Source organism: Oncorhynchus nerka, linkage group LG28 (assembly GCF_034236695.1).
Source record: "Oncorhynchus nerka isolate Pitt River linkage group LG28, Oner_Uvic_2.0, whole genome shotgun sequence".
NCBI lineage: Eukaryota > Metazoa > Chordata > Actinopteri > Salmoniformes > Salmonidae > Oncorhynchus > Oncorhynchus nerka.
This window is the reverse complement of record NC_088423.1, coordinates 65,496,715-65,512,401: the sequence shown is the minus strand read 5'-3', so window position 1 is coordinate 65,512,401 and position 15,687 is coordinate 65,496,715. Positions and strand designations below refer to the sequence as shown.

The window sequence follows — 15,687 nt, the reverse complement described above, 5'->3', positions numbered from 1 at the left end:
CTGCATCGTGTCTGAGGAAACAAGTCCTGTGTTGTGCCTTCATTAGATTTCAGTCACAGTCTTCATATAAACGAAACATTCAACCTCTGACTAAAGTTACAGTACATCAAGTTGTAGAGGTTCCAATTCCAATATGTGCATCTTCACTATCTACACTTTCAATTTCAAAGAACAACCACCCAACTCCTTAGAAATAGACCTCACCATTATCTAACATGAAAGTTCAATGAAATAAAACACATTCTATTAACTCCACCTCTCAGTGTCTGGTAAGGTGATATCCAAATAAATGACAATATTGCACAGAACACATCTCTGTGCCTCTAATGGCTCCTTTAAATACATCATTGATTTTTTTTTTTTTACTTCCAGAGGCCATGTTGGTTTTGAGTCGTTTTAAAGAGAGAGAAAGTGGGGGAGGAGGAGGAGGAGGAGGGTGGCTCTGGCCAGTTGATGGAACTGAGTTTGACCCCCTCACATGTCGACCAGGGTTAGGTTACTCCTGTAGTGCAGTAAGGGCAGAGGGTGGAGGGGGCTGGACTGATGGGTCGAGAAAGATGAAAAAATGAGAGGGGGTGAATTGATTTCCTCTGGGATGACAGCTCCAGTCAGGCTGGCACCAAGGCCCCCCCACCACTGCCGCTGCCTGCCCAGCCTCCACTGGCTGCTCATCATTCGCCCTCTGCAAATGGCAGCAGCCGGTGTCATGTTCTGAGAGGGGTGTTTAACAGGCCTCTTCCATCATCCCCAACTGTCGCTAAATCGTTTACGGGATCATTTTTCTGATAAAAGCAGGATTCTTTTTTTGACGAAAGTCACTTTAAGGATTTTATCTATTTTCTTTTTTTTCTTTTTAATATAGTCGTCTCCACTATTTGTCACATAACTACATTTAACATATCTGCGTTTTATATGAATGAATGTGTAGGTGTAGTTTATATGCATGTTATGTTATTGTTATTAACCTAATACACACTGAGGATGTCCTGCGAGCTCTGGGTAAAACAGTACAGTCACTGATGCTCCCCTTTTGTCTGGCTGTGCTTTGGGAGTAAGCGAAGTGACTAGTCCCTGTTATGTGGCTCTAGAGAGTACAGTAGGTGTAGAGTCGACGGCTGGCACCTCCATGCCAGGTGACATCAGTCATGGATGCAGGGGGTCTCCAGCGAGAGGGGGTTCGGCCATGCCCCCCTGGGTTCCCGTGGGGTAGCTGCTGGTCCCATCCTCAGAGTTCCCTGAGGCGTCCGAGTCGACGTGGGATCGTTTGAAGCGGCGGTCAGGGTACTGGCTGTTGTCAAAGGGCATGCGGTGGACACACAGGACATGGGTCTTCAGGTTGCCCTTCTGAGAGGCACCGTAGGAGCAGTACCTGCACTGGAACGGCTTCCGACCCCCCTGACCTCCGTGACCTCCGAGACCTGTACGAGGACAACGAGAGAGAGAGACAACAGTCAGTCACCTCGTCATTACTCAGGGTTACTTTATCAGAATGCAAAAAGAGCTTGGTCACCGAGGCACTGAACGCAACAGTACAGTCTGCCTACGACACGGTGCTTTAGCTCGAGCACTGAGACGTGTCTTTAAAACTCTTTCAGTGCTCTCTCCTTTTGACGTGCATCTTCTCAGAGGAGCAGCAGTCGTTCCCTTTGAACGCTGCGGTGTTTTAGCGGTGTCCTTCGCCGCTCCCGACAGCTGCACGCGCTGCACTCTCTAGACAGGATCTGATCACCACTGCAGCAAACACAATGGCCCCTCACTTGCCCGCGCTGTTTGCTTGAGCGATGTAGAGTACGTGCCCATCATAACCGACTTGACTTACCTCGCTCGTCCACCCGAGAGGAAAGCCAGACACGATCCGTTGCACACTACTTTAGGTCATTAATAAAAGGTACATTTTCTCTCTTTTCATTTTTTAAAATCGATTTTTTAAACTCAATTTGAGATGCGGTAAATCAAATTAACAGAGTTTATAGACGCCGTGTAGGTGCAGGGAATGTAAAGACATGAAGAGAAGGATAGGAATGAACGGTTACACAAAACGCATACACACACACACGCTGATACAGTGTGGTGCTGCGAAGAGGCAGGATTTAGAGGCACTTTGTGTTTGTCGTTCTAACTCTGGCTTTGGAGTCTCAGCGGCTTTCAAATATCACAATGTTTGCTCAGGACCTTACACAAAGGGGATTGGTACAAGTTTTTGGAGCTTTCGATGTTCCAGTTGTCTGAATGTTTCGATAAGCGAGCCGGCGACACACGACCACGGCCCCCTTTTATTCCTGTGCAGTTTAATTTCACACTCTCTTACATTACGTTAAGTCCGAGAGGCAGAATATCTCATCCCATTTTACACTTAGGGGGAGTGTTGCCCCAAACAAGTCAACTCTATTCTTCTTCCCTTTTCTATCTCTCTTTTTTTCCTGCACTTTTAAAATAAACACAGATCAGTTCTAATGTCGCAGCAAGGTCCAGCCAAGGTAAAAAGTGCAATCTACAATTTTTAGAACACATAATGACATTGACTGTCCTACATGAAGATGAAGGCACGCTGATTTTGAGATGACCAGGGTGACTTACTCACGCATAACACTGTAGGAATGTGGCGCTCATCCTAGGTTGAATTGTAAACAAAATAGTTTCTTCCTTTCAAAAGAAGAAAACACACATGTGCCTCCCCCCCTTCCCTGCAGCATCTCTGCATAGCGTTGTTGAAATGAAGGGCATCAGTCTGGCCTGTGTGTTCTGGGATTTATAGGGTGTGTGGTGTTGGACTGAGGAATGACAGATGCCTGGACCAAGCTGCATGGAGACAGCCATGCTTCTTAAGTTTCCATCTAATCCACCTACTCCGGCACACACTGCAATAACCCAAACAAATGGCCAGCACATAAAGACACACCAGCACCGCCCGCATGGATTATTCCCAAGATGGTGCCCCCCGATTCACCCACCACCTCCCTCAGATACCAACACTTCTTCTAAAGGGCTAACCCACACCTACTTACATCACCCACTTTAATCCCGCTACAGATCACACATCTGCACACAAACATGTTGGGATCTGCAAACCAGAATTGAGCTGTGTGTGTGTGTGTGTGTGTGTGTGTGTGTGTGTGTAGTCGCCCACTCAATGGGTCAGCAGGTAGAACAGTGCTGACTGTACAGGAGAGATTTTCCTTTTCCCCTTCATGACACACTCCGCTGGGCCATTGTGTGTGGAGGTGCCGAGTGACAAGAAACAGGAAAAATAGTTTAACCTCAGAAACCTCTCCCCCTCATTCCTTCTCTTGCTTTCTCTCTCCTTTTATTTCTTGTATCTCTCTCTCTCTCTCTCTCTCTCTCTCTCTCTCTTTCTTTCTTTCTTTCTCTTTCTCTGTCTCTCTTTCTCTCTTCTTCCCTTTCTATCCCTATCTGTCTTATGTCCAGAGACAGTTCAAAACCCAACCCAAAGCTTTATCTGAAAAGAAAGAGAAACCACTGGTCTTGTTTTCATTAGTGTGGCATTATCTAGGTCTCCTAATTAACACCCAAAGGCCTTGAGCATAGAGATCAGAGGGAACAAAGGGGAGGAGGGAGGGCTGGGGTACTACCACATGACTTCCTCAAACAACCCACTGTATCTACTCACTCTGCCCGCTCCCCCTACTTATCCCTCAGCCCTCCCTCCTCCACGCCTCGGAGAAGAGAAAGGCAGGAGGAGACCGCCCTCATTCCCCTCTACTCTCACATCCTCCTCCTCCTTTGCTTCCACCTCCTCACCCCTCCCTTGCCAGCCTCTCTACTGCTGGGTGGCTGCAGATGGGTACTGTAGCTCACTCCTTTTGCCCGCTCCGTAGCTAACAGAGATGTGTTGAATGTTGTCTGTGGTGAAGCTCTCTGATCATGTTTCCAAGTAGAGCGAGAAGTAAGAGAGATCCATGAGGTGCTGCTATGATCCTATCTCTCTCCTCTATTGCCATTGCCACGATTTCCCCCTCTCCACTCAAGCATCTCTCTCTCTCTCTCTCCTAGTGAACGTCGCAGTGTAACAGCCCCATGACTGCTTCCCTCTGGTGGCTCCTTCTACGATCCACACACGAACAATGCTTACACAAACCTGTACACACACACGCATTTACAAACGCACACTTATACACATATGTTCAAACACACAAATCTGTTCACAAACATACACATGAACGTACACTAAATGTTCAAATGTACTCGAAGCCAACACACAGACACACACTCTCCCACGACAGTGCCTTGGCATGTAATCAAAACCACTCTTATATAAACTCCATCTGATGCCAGTGTTACCATCTGTGAGAGAGCCCTCCTCACTTACGTCTGCAGGCAAGAAGTCCCTCTCCCCGAAGCCTGACGAACAGAGCAAGTGTGTGTGTGTGTGTGTGTGTGTGTGTGTGTGTGTGTGTGTGTGTGTGTGTGTGTGTGTGTGTGTGTGTGTGTGTGTGTGTGTGTGTGTGTGTGTGTGTGTGTGTGTGTGTGTGTGGAGGGAGGGAGGGAGGGAAGAGAGAGGGGGAAATGATTAATTTGCAGACTGCTTGTGATTTGCTCATATATTATTATAGCGACTCATCAGCACATGACCAATCCCCAGGCCCTGCACAGCAGAAAGAAGCTGCTGGGCTTCAGTACTTTCAGTGTGTATCTCTGTGTATGTGTGTCTGTGAGGGTGTGTGTGTGCAAGAGGTAAAGTGTCTGCCGGTGATAGGTTTTGTGTTCGAGTGTGTGTGAAACATTCCTGTGTGTGTGTTTGCGTGTGTGTGTGTGTGTGTGTTGGCACTTGACAGACTGCAGAGCCTCTAATGACTTTCAGATGCTAACAAACAGTCATTCTACCCTGAGAATGAAGGGAGAAGGCTGTGTGTGTGTGTGGGGGGCTAGTCTGTCTCATTTCCTCCCTGTGTGTTATTAAGGGTTTAGAAGCATGACACACATTACAAACACTCTAACGTGCACTCTCTTATAGACCGTACTACACACTGATTGACCAGTGGCAATGGCTAGAGCTTCATGCTAAAATCAGTTGTCTCATTGGCGTGATATGGGAGAGTGGGGCATATTGATCCATATTGTACACTCAACATCACGACGTCAAGGGAAATATAGTCTTTGTTCTAACAAAGATATCTACATATATTTTAGGATGCTGTGTTTCAGTGGGAATAATCAGGAGTCCTAACATAACATAAATGTGTTCTCTTACCCTGGGTATGGAGGAAATTGAACATAGGGAAGGGGTAAGCCTTGGAGTAAGATGTATTCGAGGCTACTAAGCCGATAAAACTGGTCCGCGAGATTTTTGATATATTTAGAATCCATGTTATTGGACATTGGTGCCTCTGCTTCTCTATCATAGACTCTCTTTCACACAGGTACATGTTTGGTTTCTCTTTATTCAATGTGCCTCTTCAGTGTCATAAGGTCTATCTGTTCATCCCATTGCTGAGGCTCGAATGGACCGGCCCTTCTCTCACTTCCTCGTCTGGTCTCTCAATAACCTTAAGAGAAGTTAGAGCCCTGCTTGTTTTACATGTGTATACACGGGGCATGAAGATGTCTGCTCTGTAACAATACAAATGCACTATCGTGAGTTCATATGTATAACAAATGGCAAATATACTATGCATATTATGCATAAAACTGACCAAATATAATCATCCCTTGGCTCAACTAGCCCCTTGCCAAATGACACAATTTACCCCAAAGCAACCATTTGACTATATTAACCCTCACAGCTACAATCATACACTTTCATGCCAGGTTTAGGACCTCATATTGTAGCTTATAGATAGCCCCTCCCCTTAGCCCTCCCACTTCATTTTGCGCAATCCTGCGAGCCCCATCGAGTCATAGTGGTCTCCCAAATCAACTTTGAGCGTAGCTCCTTTTCAGCCCTCTAGTTGGCTCTCCAAAGAAAGCGAATCGAGCTGCAGACTTTCTATCAAGTGCTTCCCAAAACTCCCATGAAGCTCTATTACCCAACCCTGGAAGGTTGCTTCAAGAATAATGTCTGACAACAATATTAGAATTGAAGTTCAAATAAAAAATATACAGCTACGAGGAATACGTTAGTTCATGTAGAGACAAACAATGGTGCATATTTGTTTGCCATGACGTCCACTTACGAACATTGCTATTTAACAAGCTATCTGACTAGGTAACATTAGCCAGCTAGCTATACATTTAGATTGCTATATGAGCATTTGGCATTTGTATGATTTGTAATTTGTGTTGTTTAAAGGGATAGTTCACCCAAATTACAAAATTGCATGTTTGTTTCCTTACCCTCTAAGCACTATGGACAAGGCATGACAGCAATCCATGCTTTGGTTTAGGGTCCCCTGGCACTGTTTCCACACGATAACGTTTAGCATTCGTGGCACAAATCCCATCCAATTCCTGTTACTGATATTAACATCATCCTCCAAAAGTATCTACAACTGATTGTGAAGCTCAACAAAGTCACTTGTAGATGACTTGAACATGATATGAGAAAAATGCAAATATCAGTACCATGACTTGAATGGGATTTGTCCAACCAATTTGCCTTTGGAAAATTGGCCAGGGAAACAAAATCAAAGCATGGATTGCTGTCATATCTTGTCCATAGCCTGCTTGCAGGGTAAGGAAACCAATGTGTCATTTTGTAAATGGGTGAACTATCCTTTTAATGTTTTAGGGACTCCTGAGCAAACCAGCAAACCAGGCTGTCATCTTGTGAAACCCAGTGGTTGTAAGTGGATGCATTTACTGCAAATTGAATGAGCAATTTTGTATGCTTGCCTTGCTTTTATATATATATATATATATATATATATATATATATTCTAAAGTCCATGATTTGTCAATGTTCTTTATTGTAGCTAGTAACGTTGACGTTAGAGATTGAAGATACTTGTGATGTAATGCAGCCAAAGCAATGTACTGTAGCTAACTATTTTCTTGCCTGTATGCAATACCTGTATGCCTATGTAGCTATGTAGCCGATCTGTGTTTGGACCCATAAACCTTTGGTATAAATATTAGTGCAGAACAGTGGTTTTAATTGCTTCCACTGGTTAATCACGCCTGAGTGAAGGAAATGTGAAAGTGTAGAATGGCACCGGAGAGGATGGATGACGTTTTAAATCCCCATCATTTGCGTGAAGAACAGAGAAAAAGGGGGCGGAGGTCGGGCTGCCATCTGAGAAATCGACGGCGAGCGAGCGAGTAAACCCCTACAGCCATCCGTTCTATTGGCCAACGTACAATCATTGGACAATAAAATAGTTGACTTACGATCAAGATTGTCCTACCAACAGGACATTAAAAAGGGTAGGAATCTTATGTTTCACCGAGTCATAGCCAAACGCCGACACGGATAATATAGAGTTTGGCGGGAGTTTCCATGCACGTGCAAAACAGAGAAGCTACGTCTGAGGGATGGGAGTGTGTCTATTTGTCAATATCAGCTGGTGCGCGATGTCTAATATTAAAACTTCTTAGGCCTGAAATCCCATTAACGGGATCGATATGACAACAGCAAGTGAAAGTGCAGGGCGCCAAATTCAAAACAACAGAAATCTCATAATTAAAATTCCTCAAACATACCATTTTAAAGGTAATCTTGTTGTTAATCCCACCACAGTGGCTGATTTCAAATAGGCTTTACAGCAAAAGCACCACAAACAATTATGTTAGGTCAGAGCCAAGTCACAAAAACACACACAGCCATTTTTCCAGCCAAAGAGTGGAGTCACAAAAATCAGAAATATAATTAATCACTAACCTTTGATGATCTTCATCAGATGACACTCATAGGACTTCATGTTACACAATACATGTATGTTTTGTTCGATAAAGTTCATATTTATATAAAAAAAATCTCAGTATACATTGGGCGCGTTATGTTCAGTACTTCCAAAAACATCCGGTGATGTTGCAGAGAGCCACATCATTTTACAGAAATACTCATTATAAATGCTGATGAAAATACAAGTGTTATGCATGGAATTAAATATATCCTTCTCCTTAATGCAACCACTGTGTCAGATTTCAAAAAAGCTTTACGGAAAAAGCAAACCATGCTATAATCTGAGAACGGCGATCAGAGAACAAATACATATATCCGCCATGTTGGAGTCAACAGAAGTCAGAAATAACATTATAAATATTAACTTACCTTTGATGATCTTCATCAGAATGCACTCCCAGGAATACCACTTCCACAATAAATGTTTGATTTGTTCGATAATGTCCATCATTTATGTCCAAATAGCTACTTTTGTTAGCGCATTTGGTTAACTAATCAAAACTCATGAAGCGCGTTCACTAGTTGCAGACAAAATGTCCAAAAGTTCCGTTACAGACCGTAGAAACTTGTCAAACGATGTATGGAATCAATCTTTAGGATGTTTTTAACATAAATCTTCAATAATATTTCAATCGGAGATACCTCTCATGTGAAATGCGCGTGACCAGCGCGTGACTGCTGGCAGACCTCTGACTCATTCCCCTCTCATTCGGCCCCACTTCACAGTAGAAGCATCAAACATGTTTCTAAAGATGGTTGACATCTAGTTGAAGCCTAAGGAAGTGCAAGATGACCAACATCCCACTGTAACTTCAATAGGGGCTGAATTGGAAATTGACCAAACTCAGATTTCCCACTTCCTAGTTGGAATTTTTCTCCGGTTTTTGCCTGCCATAGGAGTTCTGTTATACTCACAGACATCATTCAAACAGTTTTAGAAATGTTAGATGGTTTTCTATCCAAATATACTAATACTATGCATATATTAGCAACTAAGACTGAGGAGCAGGCAGTTTACTCGGGGCACCTCTGGGCACCTTATTCATCCAAGCTACTCAATACTGCCCCCCAGCCATAAGAAGTTAAAGAGGTAGAGTGCCTTATGATAAGCTGTAGACCACACTATCTACCAAGAGAGTTCTCATCTATATTATTCGTAGCCATCTACTTACCATCACAAACCCATGCTGGCACTAGGACCGCACTCAACCAATTGTATAAGCTCATGAGCAAACAAGAAAATGATCATCTAGAAGCGGCGCTCCTAGTGGCCGGGGACATTAATGCAGGCAAACTTAAATCCGTTTTACCTCATTTCTACCAGCATCTCACATGTGCAACCAGAGGAAACAAAACTCTAGACCACCTTCACTCCTTTACTGGGGGTGGCAGGTAGCCTAGTGGTTAGAGCATTGGACTAGTAACCGATAGGTTGATAGATCGAATCCCCGAGCTGACAAGGTAAAAATCTGTCGTTCTGCCCCTGAACAAGGCAGTTAACCCACTGTTCCTAGGCCGTCATTGAAAATAAGAATTTGTTCTTGCCTAGTTAAATAATAAATAACTCCACATGCATACAAAGCCCCTCCATTTGGCAAATCTGACCATGATTCTATCCCACTGATTCCTGCTTACAAGCAAAAACTAAAGCAGGAAGTACCAATGACTCGCTCAATATGGAAGTGGTCAGATGATGCGGATGCTACGGTACAGGACTGTTTTACTAGCACAGACTGGAATATGTTCCGCGATTCATCCAATGGCATTGAGTAGTATACCACCTCAGTCATCGGCTTCATCAATAAGTGCATCGACAACATCGTCCCCACAGTGACATTACACACATATCCCAACCAGAAGCCATGGATTACAGGCAACATCAGTATCGAGCTAAAGGCTAGAGCTGCCGCTTTCAAGGAGCTGGACACTAATCCGGACGCTTATAAGAAATACCGCTATGCCCTCAGATGGACCATCAAACAAGCAAGGCGTCAATACAGGATTAAGATTGAATCCCACTACACCGGCTCTGACGCTCATCGGATGTGGCTGGGCTTGAAAACTATTATGGACTACAAAGGGAAAACCAGACGCGAGCTGTCCAGTGACACGAGCCTCGAGGCAAGCAACACTGAAGCATGCACGAGAGCACCAGCTGTTCTGGACGATTTTATGATACCACTCTCTGTAGCCGATGTGAGCAAGACCCGTAAACAGGTAAATATTCAAAAAGCCGCGGGGCCAGATGGATTACCATGACGAGTACACAAAGCATGTGCGGAGCAACTGGCAAGTGTCGTCACTGACAATTTCAACCTCTCACTGACCGAGTCTGTAATACCTACATGATTCACGCAGACCACCATAATCCCTGTGCTGAAGGAAGCGAAGGTAACCTGCATATATGATTACCGCCCCATAGCACACACTTCGGTAGCCATGAAGTGCTTTGAAATGCTGGTCATGGCTCACATCAACAGCGTTCTCCCTAATACCATAGACCCACTACAATTCGCATATCGCCCAAACAGATCCACGATGACACAATCTCTATCCCATTCCACACTGCCCTTTCCCACCTGGACAAAAGGAACACCTATGTGAGAATGCTGTTCATTGACTACAGCTCATTGTTCAACACCATAGTGCCCACGAAGCTCATCACTAAGGTAAGGACCCTGGGACTAAACACCTCCCTCTGCAACTGGATCCTGGACTTCCTGACAGGCGGAAGGTGGTGAGGGTAGGCAACAACATGTCTGCCACGCTGCTCCTCAACACTGGGGCCCCTCAGGGGTGTGTACTTAGTCTCCTCCTGTACTCCCTGTTCACCCATGACTGCGTGGCCAAACACGACACAACAGTGGTAGGCCTGATCACCGACAACAATGAGACCGCTTATAGGGAGGAGGTATATAGCCTCGTTATTGTTATTTTCTTCTGTTACTTTTTATTATTTTTTACTTTCTTTTATTTGGTCAACATTTTCTGAACTCTTTCTTGAAATGCACTGTTGGTTAAGGGCTTGTAAGTAAGCATTTCACTGTAAGGTCTACACTGTGTGACAAATACAGTTTGATTTGATTTGTTACATGTCAAGCTGCTATTATGTAAATGAATGTTCCTGCTTCAATACTACTCTACGTTGAATCACAGCCACGGCAGCCAGAGGATGGCTACATTGTGAAAAACACAAGGCTCGTAGTCAATGAATTGCATGGTAGGCTATCCTTTGGCGGCTTTTGCTGTGTGCGAGTGATGTCCCATTCCGTAGGATAATTTACCTCTCCCTACCACTAGTTTTTGAGAGACACTCCATCACTGAGGGACCCCTGAAAACAAGGGTAGGGCTAAGGGGGCTAAGAGGGGGTATTGGGAAAAATGGCACAAGTAAAGTTAACCAAGCCAAACCCTTTTCACTTGTATTCGAGAAATGTTGTCGCCAACTTTAAAATAGCCTTTTATAAAAGGCCACATGGGTTCTTCCTTCACAAACTCCACGAAAGGATGAACTCTTCCTAAATGTTTGGTCACATGATTAAATGGTTTCCTAGAAACAAGGCATGGCTCAACTAACCATTTTGGCACGACATACGCCACTCTCCCCTAAGTGTAGAAATAAAGAATGGCACATGTAAAGTTAGCCAAACCATTTGTACTTTTATTAGGGAAACCTTGTTGCCACCTTTAAAATAGCCTTTTATATTGCTGTGTTTGAATTTCTATGTATAAAGATGACCACAATATGTTCTGAATAAATTACAAATTACATCATTATTAAAGCGATACTTCGGGATTTTGGCAATGAGGCCCTTTATCTACTTCCCCAGAGTCAGACGAACTTGTGGATATTTTTATGTCTATAATGTGTCTAGTATAAAGGAATTTAGAGCTAGTTTCGTGAGCCAGAGACCCATACACTTCCAGTCATTGAGCTAACTCCAGTTAGAAATTGCGCTAACGCTAGTTAGCAACCTTCCTCAAACCGCACGCAGAGACAAACATATTCAGTTCATCTGACTCTGGGGAAGTAGATAAAGGGCCTCATTGCCAAAACCTTGAAATATCACATTGAGGAGGAAAGCAATACATTTCTTTGGGAGGTGAAGAAAACATGTTAACTGTAGAGGGAAGTCCTCTAATATCACAAAGCAGTCTCTAATTAACATGTACAGTATAAGGAAACATACGGTATCTCTACATGCAAACATACATGACAGAATGATGTGTGTGTTTGTGTGCTGCCGTGGATATGTACAGAGTGTGCATGACAAACAGAGAAAGAAAGTAAGGTGTTCAAGTCTCCGTAAGAGACAAATACCGACAGAGAGGTGAGCATGTGTGTTTGTGTTTGTGAATGAGAGAGAGAGTTGTGTATTAAAGAGTAGCGCTATGCTCCATTCCTCTGAAGAGTGGGGGGTTGCGTCTAGGGAGGGAGAGAGAGCCACAGAAGGTGTGAGCATTAAAATGTGATGCACCATCTGTCGGCCAATAATAGCTTGCGTGTTGTAAAGGCTCAGAGTTTAGTCAGCAAACACCACTCCCAATCACCTAAGTACCACCTCATCCTCCATGTCCAACCTATACATCTACACCCCCTTATTCTGACCTATAACCCTTTCTGGGGCATCCTAGTCATTATTTCTAAGCGTTACAGTACACTTAGAAAAAAGGGTTACAAAAGGGTTCTGAGACTGTCACCATAGAGGAACCGTGTTTGGTTCCAGGTAGGACCCTTTTTGGTTCCAAGTAGAAATCTCTGTGGAAAGGGTTCTAAATGGAACCCAAAAAGGTTCCGCGTGGAAACAAAAGCATTCCACCTGGAACCAGAAAGGGTTTTTCAAAGGGTTCTTCTACGGGGACAGTCAAAGAACCCTTTTAGGTTCCTCGACACCGATGCCCCCTCACATTGAATCTGTACCGGTACCCCCTGTATATAGCCCCGCTATTGTTATTTACTGCTGCTCTTAAATTATTTGTTATTCTTATCTCTTACTTTTTTTGGGGGGGGGTATTTTCTTAAATCTGCATTGTTGGTTAAGGGCTTGTAAGTAAGAGTTTCACTGTCAGTTCTACACCTGTTGTATTTGGCGCATGTGACAAATACAATTTGATTTGATTTGACAGCCCTTTTTTTTCTAAGAGTGTACTGTAGAGGTGGGCGATACGGACATAAATCCATATTGCGATAAAATGCTTGAATTGATGCGACAACAATAAATAGGAAGACGAGTAGGTGGCCAGTGAAGGCTTATCGCAACGATTACCTGCCATCTAGGAGCCTACCTTTCCACTGCCCCCATCTAATATTTATGTTCACTACAGTTTAAAAAAAAATATCCTTTAAACTACTACGACTACTAGTTTGATGGTTGTAGCCATCAATTGTCCCATTAACATCACCCATATTAGCAAACGTATTTCATTTCTATACTATAGGCTTGAAATACAAGCCTATAGCAAAATGCCTGCGATAAGTGATCGGTACTGTCGGGGTCGATCATTTTCGGTTTAACGTCCCAGCTCTATGTTACAGTAGCATTCATTCGTCCATTAGCATGGATCTGTAAACATCCGACAGGGAAATGTAATGGCTGGGAAAAAGCATTAGAATGTATACCCCAGGAGTTATCAACTAGATTCTGTCGTTGGCCTTGGTGGTCATGGGGCCGGAACATATTACAAATAATTTGTAGACTGCAAATTGACCGCACAAAGCCCAAACAGATATTTGACTAAAACATATAATCATTTCAAACCTCGCTGACATCTGTATACGATCACGTGTCTCTCTAATTATGCGTGGGGATACTTGGGAACAGATTTACAAAATGTAAATCACTTGGAGTTGATTTTCTGGTGTTTTTACAGTCTTTTATGTCCAACAATGAAAATTCCCCAAAATGAATAATATGATTTTATCTTATTTTTGCTCAGAAGATATTGGGGGCCAAATAAAACCACCCGCGTGCCAAATTCGGTGGTCGGGCCACCAGTTGGGGAACTCTGGTCCACCTTATTCATTTTTACTCTGATTCAAGGTACATGTCTATAGATTTACCAAAAATATTTGTATTTATATCCAAAGGCCTTGAGGGATTGACTTCATTTAAAAAAAAATGTCCCTGTATTAAGAGCTTTCAGAAGTCTCTGTGTGTTGATGTAAAATTAGGCTGAAGTTTGGGGAATAGCGATCTGGTCTATTTCTCTGGTTAAACTAGAAAAACCAACACACATAACACTAAGAAATACACTTATGGAGAGGCAGAGGGGAGGGGGTGTTGATGCATCAAAGAAAGTTAAAAGTCCTCACTGGGGATTCAGTCCCATGTTAAATACTGAACTAGGTTATTCATTGTTGTACCAGAAGGAGCTGTTAACAAGTTCCTCAAAATAGTGTGCCTTTCTATCTCTCTCTCACCCCCTCTCTGCTCCTTTGTCTCTATTCCACTAAAACAGCTGATTTCTTCGTGTTTGTAGATGCCATTCAACTAGGACTATAAACCACACACTGTAAGGTCAAGCTTCTCCAGTGGTCAGAGCCTCTGTACCTGCAGTGGCAGAGTGTCGTCTTCGTTGAGCAGACACAAACTGCAGCCTCTCCCACTGTGATTGGCTGAGGACTGTTAGGGCTCAAGGGTATGGAGTAGTAAATTCATCATGTGATGAGGCCTGTATGTCAGCTTGTCTCAGCAGGACCAGCTCAGTGTGTGTATGTGCATGCACGTGTGTGCGTGCGTGTGTGTGCTTGTGTGCGTGTGTGTGTGTGTGTGTGTGTGTGTGTGCGTGCGTGCGCGTGTGCGCGTGTGTGCGCGTGTGCGTGTGTGTGTGTGTGTAGGTGCGTGCGTGTGTGCGTGTGTGTGTGTGTGTGTGTGTGTGTGTGTGTGTGTGCACATGTGTCCGGGAGCAGAGGAGCCGGCCTGGGGGATGGACAGTTCGTAAGCGTTTGTCTCTACTCCAGCTTTATTCTCCCACTGTCCGTCAAGAGCTAAAGACTGTGGGAGAATAAAGACTGCACAGTCTATGGCTAAAGACTGCACAGTCTATGGCTGACCTGTCACTGCAGGCAGATCATGGATGCCCAAGTCTGTAAGCGTGTCGGCTACAGTCTCTCGGTACTTGTGTAAGGGAAAGGGAGAGATAGAAACAATAAGAAACAGTTCATTTGGACTGAAAGGTAATAAACCACTCATACTGTAGATATGCCTGGTGGAAACATCCGTTTGACCTTCTTAGAAAGGATAACGATAAAAACGAGCCCGTGTCAAAAAAGGAGCGTTATGACTGAGGCAGTGGCTAACAGAGAACAGAGAGTGATGTGTGTGTCAGGCTAACCGTGGGAGCTGAACAGCCAGAGGAGACGGTGTCCTAAACAGAGCAGATCATGTCGGCTCGCCCCGATATATGCCAGGTGCTGCTCAAGGCCTCTGAGCCAATTAAGAAAAAAAGTTAAAAAACAACAGAAGAGAGGAAGAATGAAAACATCACACTTCCCATCGGGCTCAGGAACAGAGGAGGGACCGGGATGGAGAAGTTTCTCTATTGAGTAAGTCCCCTTCAAACTGCTCATATTGCCATAACATGATCTATCTCTCTCCTATGGCAGACATTACAAGGGCAACCCGTTCTCTGGCCGTCACAAACATGTTTCCAGCACGGCTAAGTGGTCTGCGGGTATCAGTAACAGTCACTGTGTTTCCAGGCACGAGGACTGAGCTGAGGGTTATTGGAAAGCACTATTCTTAATACAGTCCGTTATGATGAATATACGTACCTTTCTCAGTGACGACCAGGTTTAGAACAAGATCAAGACTTCACTTCCTTCTGTGAGGTCGGGTTGTATTTTCAGCGTGCGATCTGCAATGTGTTATACGGTATAAATCTGGCGA

At 44.0% G+C, this 15,687-nt stretch overlaps 1 protein-coding gene across 5 annotated transcripts in view; it reads right to left on the bottom strand.

Annotated features, from left to right (window-relative positions):
* Positions 1–572: 572 nt before the first annotated feature.
* Positions 573–15,687, bottom strand: part of LOC115112113 (zinc finger protein 536-like) — a 193,398-nt gene continuing 178,283 nt past the window's right edge. For all 5 annotated transcript variants that reach the window (XM_065013006.1, XM_065013009.1, XM_065013008.1 and 2 more), the window contains one exon: positions 573–1,418. In XM_065013006.1, coding sequence (XP_064869078.1) covers positions 1,144–1,418 — 275 coding nt within the window. In that variant the 3' untranslated portion in view covers positions 573–1,143. The remainder of the gene's footprint in view (positions 1,419–15,687) is intronic.